The following is a 12,749-nucleotide window of genomic DNA, read 5'->3' as shown; positions in this document are numbered from 1 at the left end:
AATAGAAGGTAAAAAGAAAATGATTTTCTGCTTACGGGAAAAGATATAAAAACTAAAGTCGATGTTTGCTAATCCTGTTATATGAGTAATATTTCCACAAGCTTTTATTTAAACTACGTACACATTTTGTTAATTCCTTCAACAAACCAACGATTGTTTTTAGTTTCAGCAATGAAAAGCTCAGGAGATATTTACCTACATACTTACTGAATTATCCAAGACGTTACTGTGCTTGCTAAGACATTGTCAATCCTTGGCCATTTTTTCAATTTCCAAAGTGTCAAAGTAGACCGGTAATATTTTGGTCAGAGTATAGCAAAAGGGGCCCGATTCTGGGACTTGTGTAAAAAATTGTTTTTCGTGTTTTTTGGCCATTTTTCAATTTCCAAAGTGTCAAAGTAGACCGGTAATATTTTACTTACTATAAACTGATTCAGAAATCGCCTGCCACTGTACAGAACTTGATAGAAGCATTTTTTTTATACTACGTCGGTGGTAAACAAGCATACGGTCCGCCTGATGGAAAGCGGTCACCGTAACCTATGGACGCCTGCAACTCAAGAAGTGTCACATGCGCGTTGCCAACCCATTAGAAAGTTGTACACTCCCTTTTGCTCTGTTAAGTACACAGCAAAAAGGAGTGTGCAAGTTCCAAGGCTGCCGTCCTATCACTAGAACCCCTCTAAGCTGCATATTACCAGTTTTCATTTGGATAAATATTCTTAAATAGGAAAGAATTCCCCATCGACTGGTCTTGGAATCATATTTTTATCATTTTTAGTTACCGAGATACAGAGTCGACATACCTCGCTAAGTGCACTATTTTATAACCCTTTTCAATAGTATAAAACCGCAAACCCACATTTGTCTTCTATAACTTATATTAAAGCGCTTAGCAGTTGTTTATCTTCATAGTTTTATCACACGATACATAACTATAACAACGTTACTTGACAAAAGCTTCATAAATTCCCATTAAAGCCGTTTAATTGCGTTATTACATTTTATAACATTCACTTTTTTTAAAAAAATACATACATACATACATACATACAATCACGCCTGTGTCCCATGAAGGGGTAGGCAGAGCACATGAAACCACTCAGGCTTCAGTGCCACTCTTGGCTTGGAGTCTGGTTTTTTAAAAAAATACTACGCTTAAACACGGCTAAAGTCCTTTAACCGTGTATTTAAAGACTATCATTGTAATTTCGGTTACAAATACATCACTAAAACCTAGTTACTGCGCTTTACGGTGAATTTATTACTAAAAAAATATTCATAATGCCACACTGAAACAGGACAAACCAGCAAAGCTACGCTAAAACCGCGCTAGTTGTAAAAGTATACCTTCCAAAGTTATTGCGCCAGTCCGACAGTCGGCAGAGCGGCTCGCGCGCAGAAGGTTGTGCGAACTTGCGAAGGCTGTAGTGACCGGTGAATGAACATTTTCTCTCTCTTTAAGAAACCGAAGACCAGGTAAGTGTTAAATATCTTTTTTTTAAGGTTTTTTTCAAGCACAACTTGCGTTTTGCTAACGTATTATCACACGTTTGCCGCGACAAGTAAATACCTAACTCATAAGTTATTCGATCAAGAGCCCAGTTAAAACTATTGTGTACAAATAAAGCGTAAACAAAAAAGTCAAGAAATTACATTGTACCATCCTATTGCTATGTAGGCATTGCCATAGCCACATACATTTTGTAAGCATTTACTTACCTTACAATGTTTTAGTGCCTATGTAGGTATGGATTACTTGCGCAACATTATATTACCGTCAAGCTGATTTAATAATGCAGTCAAAAATCAAATTAATTAATGTTATTTCTTTTAGGCTTGTTACGAACTTCAGGATACAAACGATAACAGAGATCTGCGAATAAAATGAATACCGAAAAACCGACCACAAGTCATCACACCAGCAGTAAGTTTATTAAATGTAGAACAGAAGGGGATTGCTCAACTCGATCTTTACCAAGGAACATTCTATCGTTGTGTATTGTTTCAAGAATTGTTGAGATTGATACCTCAGAATTCTTTACCTAACTTAGCCACGTCGAACGTTTCTGCTTTAATTTTCAATGCTGACGAAAATACATCAATTTTAAAACTCCCTTTTACTGGTCCAAGCTAAAACCGTTGCTGACGATCATCGAATTTGGGTTTATCCTTCGTTGTAACAAAATCGAACAACGTTTACTTCTTTAATCATTCGTAAAATGCTTCTCATCTTGATATAAGGAAAGAAGGTTTTTGACTATTCCGTCGCAGACGCATTGAAACTACAAGTGATGACTCGAAAGAAGAAGAACTCTATACCTAGCATGTAAAAATTGTAAAATGACAACATATGTATCATCCAAAATGAAGCTTTATCTTGATTTATCCGCTCCAATTCATACAAACAACAGAGAAACAGACTTAAATTTAACCTAGTTAATACAATTTTAAGCAATGATGCACCTGATTTTACCAGAAATTGTTAACAAAGATCTCTATATTGATTCTAGTTTAAAGAAAAAAAAAAGATGTATGATATATAAGTATTCTGCTGTACCAATTCATTCAGACCCTTCAAATCCAGAAGTTTTACATACAGAAAAGGAGGACTGACCTACACATAAGTACATATAACCATTTATCGACGTAGAACCACCGTCGATATAGAGCACTACACTCGTAATATTAATATTAATAATACAACTGTCGAAAACCAAACGCACAAAAAAAGAAAAATAAATTTTAAGAAGAACGGAATCAAGCGGAAAGAGAGAAAATTATTATGTCAAACAATCCTAAATGTATTTTGAATTTTTGAAGTAGATATAAAATAAATAAAGATTGCTATTTTCACTTGCTTGGCGAATAATAAATGAAATCCGTGTTTCTTTTTGTAAGAACCGCCAATGTCAACCGTTTTTAACCTTATATAAATCGACACATTTCCTAGAGATATGGGTTTTTATGTTTTTTGCCCATATCTCAAAACTATCATTTGTGGGTTAGATGGGTTTTAGTGATAGGACGGCAGAAGGAGGGTTCAGGTTGCCGACGACTCAAGCAAGCATGTTTTATTTCTTGATTTCCACCAACCAGACTTTTACAATTTATACCTAGAACTCCATTTTTGTATTGAAACATTTCTGAATAAGCCCGCGCTGCCATACCTGCATAATTCATAGCGCGACAATACCGCGTTAAATAATTCACGCGGCTTGACCACTTCCGATCCACTATTCAGCCCTAACAGCTTTCAAATTGTTTTGGTTCGTTATATTTGAATGCATTTGAATGCGTTTGAACAATAGAATGTTTGCAATTAAACTAGGTTTTCATTGCTTAAAATTAACACATACATTATGTGTTCACTTTCCTACAAAACTGCGCATGAATGTAGTGTTATGAGATGGAAACAATAAAAAACAGGGCTTTTTTTGATGCATACACTATATTGTAAAAGTTTATAATTTTACCATTTCAGTGAAATTAAAATGAAAAAGTATCCGTTTTTTGAGTTATTTTCGTTTTACTGAACTGTGAGAGGTTGGAAAAAGTCGTATCATTAATATCAGGTGAAAAGCCAAAGTTGTAAATTTTAGGGTATACGTTAAGCTGAAATTTATTTACGTTTTCATTTTAGCGCGGAGGAAATATTTATAAAAATCTTGTAGTAGTTTTTTATCAAGTTGTTCGATGAGTGGGCGTTTTTCAGAAAATATTAGACTGTTCTAATGTAGGTACAGAGCGCACTTCAATATGTAACAGGAAAGTGTAAGATACCGGGACAAAGGGGACAATTTTAAGTGGCGGGTAATTTCAACTAGGTAATCGAAATATTTTCCAAGTTTTACACAATTAACTAGAGAGCCCCATGTGTCGACTGGACCCATACGGCACGCGTATTCAGTGGACACATATGGTATTTTACATAGTTAGTAATAGGGTACTAGACTCATATCAAAACTGGCACAATAAGTGATTGTTTTTATAAAATTTGACATATGAAACCAATATTTGTAGGTTTGAGGTATTAAAAGTGCATGATGACTACGTATTTTTGACTAAAATTTAATGTGATTTTTTTTTAAATTTTGGACACCGATAACGCTATTGGCGATGTAGTGACTTCATAGGACTCAATAGGATTCCAACCTATTTCATGTCGAGTCATAAATGATACCTATTTTTAACCGACTTCAAAAAAGGAGGAGGTTCTCAATTCGACTGAATGTTTTTTTTTTTTTTTTTTTTTTTTTTTTTTTTTTGTATGTATGTTATTCAATATCTCCGAGAATCGTGGACCGATTTTCAAAATTTTTTTTTTGATCGAACCGGTATAACCCCGAGATGGTCCCATTGGCACCAAGTCAGGGTCTGATGATGGGATCCTGGAGAAATCGAGGGAACTCTTCAAATGTTATAGGCACATATAATGTTTTTAGTCTATTTTTCAAAGGTACACCAGTATTTACGTCTGATGGTAATAATTTTATGTGGCTGAGCTGATGATGGAAGGTCAACTCCTCAATGGTTAGGAGTTAAAGGATAATTCTTTCACTACTGTACATGTATTCGGACTGATACATATAATATCACTAGGAACCACTAAAAATCAACAAATAAATAAACTTTTTAACAAAAAATAAAACCGCCTTCAAAAATAAGCGCGTTACAAAACACGGAGAAACTAAAAAGCCAAAAATAATAAACCTTTCAATTCAGATTTCTTATCGTATTGCAATAAGCTAAACATCCAAATTATAAACAAATCAATTATTTTTGGAGTCGGTACCAGCCTGTGTATGGTTGGGTGGGGCAAACAGGCAATAGCAAGGCGACGAACAGGTCTGGTACCGACTACAAAAATAATTGACTTGTTTATAATTTGGATGTTTAGCTTATTGCAATACGATAAGAAATCTGAATTGAAAGGTTTATTATTTTTGGCTTTTTAGTTTCTCCGTGTTTTGTAACGCGCTTATTTTTGAAGGCGGTTTTATGTACCATATATTCAAATGTCAGAAAATTATGTTTTCCAGCAGAATGACGACATGCACAGATAATCGATAGACTAACATGGCTGATGTTGTTTTTGCCTGATTAAATAAAAGTATACTTTAAAAATATTTTTCATCATAATAAAATACAGCAATTTTTTTTTCGGTTCACTGAACAAATACAAATAAATAAATACAAATATATTGGGGACACCTTACACAGATCAACTTAGCCCCAAACTAAGCAAAGCTTGTACTAACTATGGGTGCTAAGCGACGATATACATACTTATATATATAAATACATACCTAAACCTAGAAAACATCCATGACTCAGGAACAAATATCTGTGCTCAACTGCTCATCACACAAATAAATGCCCTTACCGGGATTCGAACCCAGGACCGTGGCTTAGCAGGCAGGGTCACTACCGACTGAGCCAGACCGGTCGTCGTAACAGTAATCCATACTAATATTATAAATGGGAAATGTCTGTTTGTTTGTCCGTCTTTCACGGCAAAACGAAGCGACGAATTGACGTGATTTTGTAGGTGGAGATAGTTGAAAGGATGGAGAGTGACATAGGCTACTTTTTGTCTCTTTCTAACGCGAGCGAAGCCGCGGGCAAAAGCTAGTTAATAATATAAGAGAGACTTTAAAAAAGGGTCAAATAGCCTATTCAAAACATGGAAAATTCTCCCCTATACCTCATCTAAGTTTTATAATATGTTCAGGTATCCCGTCATCGAGGTAAATATGTTTCCCAGCATAATCCTATGAGTATATACCCATTTTTCCGCAAAACTGTAAAAACATAACAACCAATAAAAACGTCTTCCATATCTTTACGTTCGTTGTAACCCGAACTCGTAAATACTGCAGTGAAAATAAAAACCGATTGCTCTCGGTGTGAAGCTGCCTATTCCATGGAGGTAGCTGAAGAATAAAATGTTATAGGCGCCTTTTACTGTAAAATACTGACCTATGTCAACGCACGCTGATGTCATAACATAACTATATAGTATGTCATACAGAACGATTTCTTCTTCTTCTTCCTGCCACATTCCCATTTTCAATTGGGGTCGGGCCTCCTTGTACGTAGGCGCCAGGACCGTCTGTCCTGGGTTGTCGTTGGTGAGATGTTCAGGGCTTTTAGATCCTTCTCGATTCTAGTCCACCAGGTAGAAAGTGAACTACCTCTGCCACGGGGTTTTGTTGGGATATTTAAGGCTGTCTTCACGGAGTAGTCATCGCCTCTTCTGTTTATATGACCGAACCAGCGGAGTCGGTTTTCTTTGAGCTTATCTGCCACCGGAGCTACTTTAAAGGATCCCCTGACGAACTCGTTGCGCACTTTGTCTAACCTCGTTACTCCACCAGCCCAGCGCAGCATTTTCATTTCGTTTATATGGAGTTTATGTTCATGCTTTTTAAGGGTGGTCCAGCACTCCGACGCGTATGTCAATGCAGGTCTGACCGCAGTTTTATAAATCTTCCCTTTGGTCTTTATGGGCATTTTGCTATCGCAGAGTACGCCAGAGAGGGATCGCCACTTCAACCAGGCTGCGTTTACTCGGTTGGTTACGTCTTCGTCTATTAGGGCGTCTGTCGTAAGCGTTGAGCCAAGATATTTAAAACGTGAGACTTTGGGTAGTGCGACGTTGTCAATGAGTATATTGCACCCAGTTTCTTCCTGGCCTCCAAAGTCACATTCCATATACTCGGACTTAGTTCGGCTTACTCTCAGCCCGTGGCGCTCCAGTTCCCTAAACCATTGGTTAAATGTGTCCTGTAGCTCCAGTGCACTCTCAGCGACCAATACGATGTCGTCGGCATACATCATGCACCATGGGATTTCCGCTTGAATGTTCCTCGTGATATAGTCCATTGTAAGGTTAAACATTAGAGGGCTGATAGTAGAGCCCTGGTGCACTCCTACACGGACTTGGAACGAATCGCTAATTCCTGCCGGGCTTTTGATCTGTGTGCTAACACCATCATACATGTCCTGTATTAAGATGACGTATGCTTCTGGAATTTTTTGGTCACGTAGCGCTTGCCACACTAGCTCTCTCGGCACTCGGTCAAATGCCTTTTCTAGGTCTATGAAAATTAGGTAGAGGTTTTCCTTGTTAGTGCGGTACTTTTCCATGAGTATTCTTAGTGTCTGTATAGCCTCTATCGTTGACCTTCCAGGTGAGAAGCCGAATTGATTCGCTGTGACTTTTGACAGCATAGTGAGGCGAGCCCCAATAACTCTTTCCCATAATTTCAGAGTATGCGACATCAATTTAATTCCTCTGTAGTTATTGCACTGAGCAATATCACCCTTATTTTTATAAATAGGGCACAGGTAGCTTGCCCGCCAAGAGAATGGGATTTTCCGCTCGCATAGTATCCTGTTAAACAGAAGGGTTAACCAGGGTAAGGCATCTTCCTTTAGGTGTTTCCACACGTCAACGGGGACGTTGTCTGGGCCAACGGCTTTATGAAAATCCATTTTCTTCAGCGCTTGTTTAACTTCCGTGAGATCGATACGCTCGAGTGGCCCTTCGGTGCATGAAAGGCTGAAGTGTTCTTCGCTGGGAAACTCCTCGTTCAATAACTGGTTGTAATACTCCTTCCACCTTTCATTTATTGCATCATTAGAGGTAAGCAATTTGCCGTGTTGGTCTTTAATATACTTGTTGAACTTTGTATCTAGGGTGGACCATGCCGTTGTTTAGCGATCTTAAAAATTGTGTTTTCGTTCGGAGCATTTTCCAGTTTATCGTAGAAGTCTTGCCTTGATATGGCTCTCGCCTGTGCGACTGTTGTTTTAGCAAGAGACTTCATTGATTTGTACTCCAAGCGGTCCTTCTCCATTTCCGACCTCTGCCACTTGTGAAATGCGTCCCGTTTTGCCTTTATTATGAGCTTGACCTCATCACTCCACCAGGAAGTATCCTTCTTGATAGGAGTACCACCCTTAGAAACTCCGAGTATCTGTTTGGCTTGTTTCTGGCACACGTTTTCGAAGTCCCGCCACATAACATCAGCGGTTTTGCTTTTGTGTAGATCTTCTTCCAAATATAAAGATAACGCGCTTATAAACTGGTTTCCTTTGGCACCGTTCAGTTCCTTCCACTTAATTCGTTCACTTTTATCTCGCCGTGTTGTTATAGGTTTAGGTAGTTGTACAATTGCAACCAGAAGCCTGTGTTGGGAAGTGATAGCCTCCCCTGGTATGACTTTACAGTCCTTATAGTACCTGAACCAAGAGTTATTGGTGACTATGTAATCTATTTGTGTTGCACACTTCGCGGTTTTATATGTTATTAGATGCTCGTCCTTTTTCTTGAAATGTGTGTTGACAATTTTAAAGTTGTACTTAGATAAGAAATTTAAAATATTTAAACCCTCCTGATTCCTAGCACCGAAGCCGTAACCTCCATGGGTGTTTGGGAAAGTTCCAGTGCTGGCTCCCACGTGCCCGTTTAGGTCTCCACCGATGTGTATGCATTCTTCGGATGGAATTGTTTGAAGAAGTTCATCCAAATCTTCCCAGAAAACGTCCTTTTCCCTTACCGGACATCCGGCCTGAGGTGCATATGCTGAGATGATATTTAGTACTGGTTGGTTATCCATTGCGAGCTTGATTGCTATTAATCGATCACTTTTCCTATCAACATTAATAATTCTCTGTTTCAAGTTCTGGTCCAAGATAATTCCAACTCCATTACGCCTTGCATCTACCCCGTGGTATATTAGCTGGTATCCGTGGCCGATTTCGCGAGATTTGGATCCTTTCCACTTAGTTTCCTGAACACAGCATGCATTAAGTTCTCTGTTATGCAATATTTCGCTTAGTTCTGCACTGCGTCCGGTTAGTGTACCAAGATTCCAAGTCCCTAATCTAAGCTTATTGCTAAAAGGTGTATGCGAATGGTTGTTCTTGTCGCCGTCGCTTCGGGGGGACGCCCTAGTATTTGTATAGCCTCTATATCCCATCGCATTGTTCGCAATCTGAGTGTCCACGTCGCTTGAGGGGGACGCCCTAGCCCTTGTGTATCTCTTATGTATTTGTGCTGTCATCATTGTACAAGGAGAAGTGGTTTGGCTTTATGTTTTACGGCCGGTTGCCACCTGACGCCAAGGCCTTCATCTTCTGAAGATGTGGGTGCCGCCGTTGACCCCTTCTGGGTTCGTCCGCCGCCTACCCTACTGTGAGCGCTGGCCAACACTCTCAGCACTGTTCTGACCTTTACCTCAAATACGTCGAGGCAGCTCAGACCAGGGGTTTGTTTCGAAGTATCCTTCTTCGACTGCCATCCCTGACAGTGAGGTTTTGCCTCTTACGCCTACTCCGCCGTACTAGTGGTTACCACCTCCGCCTTCGCAGCCGTTGGGGTCTTCACCCGTAACCCTGGGCATGGGCTCCACGCTATACCCCGTGGAACTGGGTCTCTAACCGAACTCGGTCACCTACACACTCCGGCCTACTGAGGTGTGTTGGTGTCCACCCCCGCGGCAAGGACGCGCCGGTCAGATATTACCACAGTGGGAGGCAGGGAAGGTGACCCTGTCCCCCCTGTGGCCGGGTTAATGATCTCGTGTGGACCCGAGATCAAAGGCGCCAAATTCACTAATATCATTTTGCACTTAGCTTAGACCAATTAAATTTATATGCATAAAGCCAAACTGCAATACGACCTTTCGTCCCACACGCCCCAATGTGAGGTTTGAATCTCATGATGGGTCGTAAAGTTGCCATTTGAAATGATAGGCTCGTATGGAGCAATAAAAATATATTCAGTGGCTCCTGCAAATGCAGCTATTACGAGTAAACGATGGCAATATTAAATGTAACAAATACTAGTTTAAAGGAAGCAGTTGACTTTTCTGGGCTTGCTAAGAAAGCACAACAAAAGTCTCGGGTTGAAAAAAAATAACACATACTTAGGCTGATAAGAATGCCGAAATGCGTTGATTTCAAACATGGTATTCAAATCAGTAGATGACATTCATTCTGTTTAAGCTTGCTGGGGCTATTATACCTAATTAGTAACTTTAATTCTGATTTATATCACATTAGGACACTTTGTTTGTTCGGTTCTCGTTTGATTCCTTTCTTTTAGTGAATATTTTAAATATATGATTTTGACTCTTGGAGACCCTATACATCTCTAAGGAGAATTAGATTAAGTATACATTAATCTTTAGTTGTGACATTTAGAGTCATTTGCACCTCTAAAGTAATTTTCGACTTTTTTTGTATTTGTACTTTTTATATTTGTTGTTGTTTTATAGTCTGTTCTTAGTTGTAATTCGACATTTAGAGACCTTCTACGTCTCTAATTAATTGTAGTAGAGTTATACTTTATTTAGAACTTAGAATTAGTAGTACTTATCAATTGTAATTTCAATTCAATTTTAAATCTTTTCTAAATATGTATATATACATGTGACGTGTAAAAGTGCCCTTGATTTTGATTTTTTGATTTTTTTTTCATTTCGTAAAAATATATTTATTTCAACTTTATTTCACACAGATGCAAGTACGATTATGTATTGTGCAAATTGTTTGTATTTCTACAAACAATGTGACATCTCGAGATAGGTGAAAAGTCGGTCCGTCAAAATTCTTGTTAGCTTAAGTTTTTAAGTTATACTCTTTCTACACTACTACCTTTTGCTCGCGGCTTCGCTCGCGTTTGAAAGAGACAAAAAGTAGGCTATGTCACTCTCCATCCTTTTAACTATCTCCACTTAAAAAATCACGTCAGTTCGTAACTCCGTTTTGCCGTGAAAGACGGACAAACAAACACACACACACACTTTCCCATTTATAATATTAGTATGGATAATAGTGTCCTAGAATCCGGCTCGACTCTTTTGCCACATGAAACTTTTTCGACACACATGCCACATTTTTCATTTCTAAAATCAACTTTAAAGTCCCTAGTCCATAAACTAACCCCTTCGCTTCACGCCCAAAGTGCAGAGTGTAGCGCCGTTTAAGACCGGATTCATTAAGCCACACGCCTGAGACAGTCCCAAAGACCTTTAGAGGGGACAGCGCAATCACATTTTTTGCCATACTAAATTAAACCTTATCACTGAAACAGAAAGGTGATCGTATCAGACTAGCGAAAACGGTCCACATGAGAGGGCATTGTTTGGGCTGGTGTCCCTCTCGCACGTGTGGCCAGTGTTATTGAGGTTACCATAGTAGTAGTATTTTTATCTGTACATTACCTGACTTTATAACTTCTTATATTATTTTAGTGTTATATTCAAACAATGGTTTCGATATATTTTAAAGAATTGGCAAATAATTATAATGTAATTATTTTGATGCCAATAAATCAAAGATTTGTACAATTAAAAAATACCTTCAATTGGGTAAGTAACTTTGAAAATTGACTGGTATCCTCTATTTATGACAGTGATGACGTCACTGAATAATGTTGACATTGTCAGTAAGTGCGAGAGCGACACCAGCCCAAACAATGCCCTCATGTGGACACACTTTTTGGCCTAACTACTCAATCTAGCTTAATATCTCTAAATCTATGGACAGTCCTTGACGTAAATCCGATTATGTTCACGTTTGCTAGGGGGTTAACCTGTCGAAGGCAGAGATAACGTGGCGTTACAGTAGCCTTACCAATGTGACACTGGAATATTCACTAACATGTCACAGAATACAGATATAGTGCGCAAAGATTTGCCTTCGTATTGTTACGGAAACGTACGAGTGTCATGCTATTTCAGTCAGTCTCAGTACAAGATGCAGTGACATTGACTGAACTAGCATGACAAATACGAAAGTTTCCGGAAAAATACGAAGGAAACCCTTTTCGCACTACATCTTTATTTACTTTCTGTACCTATTTGTAGTATGATCATGCGAAGTTTTTTTTTCTAACTAGACTGGGGCAGTCCAACCCTACAAATGTACCAAAAACATTTTATGCCTCGAAAAGATTTTTTCCCCTCACTAGCTCGGAAACACGTGTTTTGTCCTTTAAAACCAGCGGGTAAAAACGCATTTTATCCACTAGTGGGTAAAGTAATTTGACCTTGAATAAAGTCAAATTAACTGCTTTAAAATAATTGATAAAAGTAGGTGAATCTAGTAATAAAGATGTTTTATCACCTGTGGAACTACTGGAAGCAGTGATAAATGAATTTTTTGCGTTGTAGTTTCCTCCCTGTAGTGAGGGGAAAAATTTTGTGTTACACTCGGGTGCAAATGTATTTTACTTCTCGTGTGTTAAAAAACACGCAAGTTCAGGATTCTAACCACTCGCTTCGCTCGTGGTTCAACTATAGAATCCTTTCACTTACTCGTTTTTCAATTCCACACTCGGCGTTAAAATACAACTTTGCCCCCTTGTATAACAAATAACTATTTTACCATGCCGCCATAGCTCTCGTTCGGATGCACCGATTTAGATTTAGTTTGTTTTTGTTTGAAAGCTGAATTAGCCATGTTTAATGGAAATCGGTCCACTATACTGGGGGTATTTTTCAAAATTTAAATTAATTAATCCAAATAAGAACACGATTCCGATTATGCTCTTCAACGGAACGTACGTATTTTTTACACGCTGCACGTATCTCTCAGACGCATTAGGTATTTCACCACTAAAAGCGCCCCTTTTAATGAACATTAAAAAGTATTTACCCTAAGAAGATAAGATTAACAGCAAGCTTAATACGTTCATTGTACTCAAGAAACTGGCCAGCCGGGAGTAAGGCATT

General features: G+C 38.6%; 1 protein-coding gene across 1 annotated transcript; it reads right to left on the bottom strand.

The window, feature by feature from the left end:
• Positions 1-7,700: 7,700 nt before the first annotated feature.
• On the bottom strand, positions 7,701-9,077 carry LOC125233403 (craniofacial development protein 2-like). The gene has a single exon (XM_048139419.1). It carries the CDS (start codon positions 9,075-9,077, stop codon positions 7,701-7,703), a length of 1,377 nt encoding a protein of 458 aa, XP_047995376.1.
• Positions 9,078-12,749: the final 3,672 nt, after the last annotated feature.

Source organism: Leguminivora glycinivorella, chromosome 1, assembly GCF_023078275.1.
Source record: "Leguminivora glycinivorella isolate SPB_JAAS2020 chromosome 1, LegGlyc_1.1, whole genome shotgun sequence".
NCBI lineage: Eukaryota > Metazoa > Arthropoda > Insecta > Lepidoptera > Tortricidae > Leguminivora > Leguminivora glycinivorella.
This window is presented reverse-complemented; position numbering and strand designations above follow the sequence as displayed.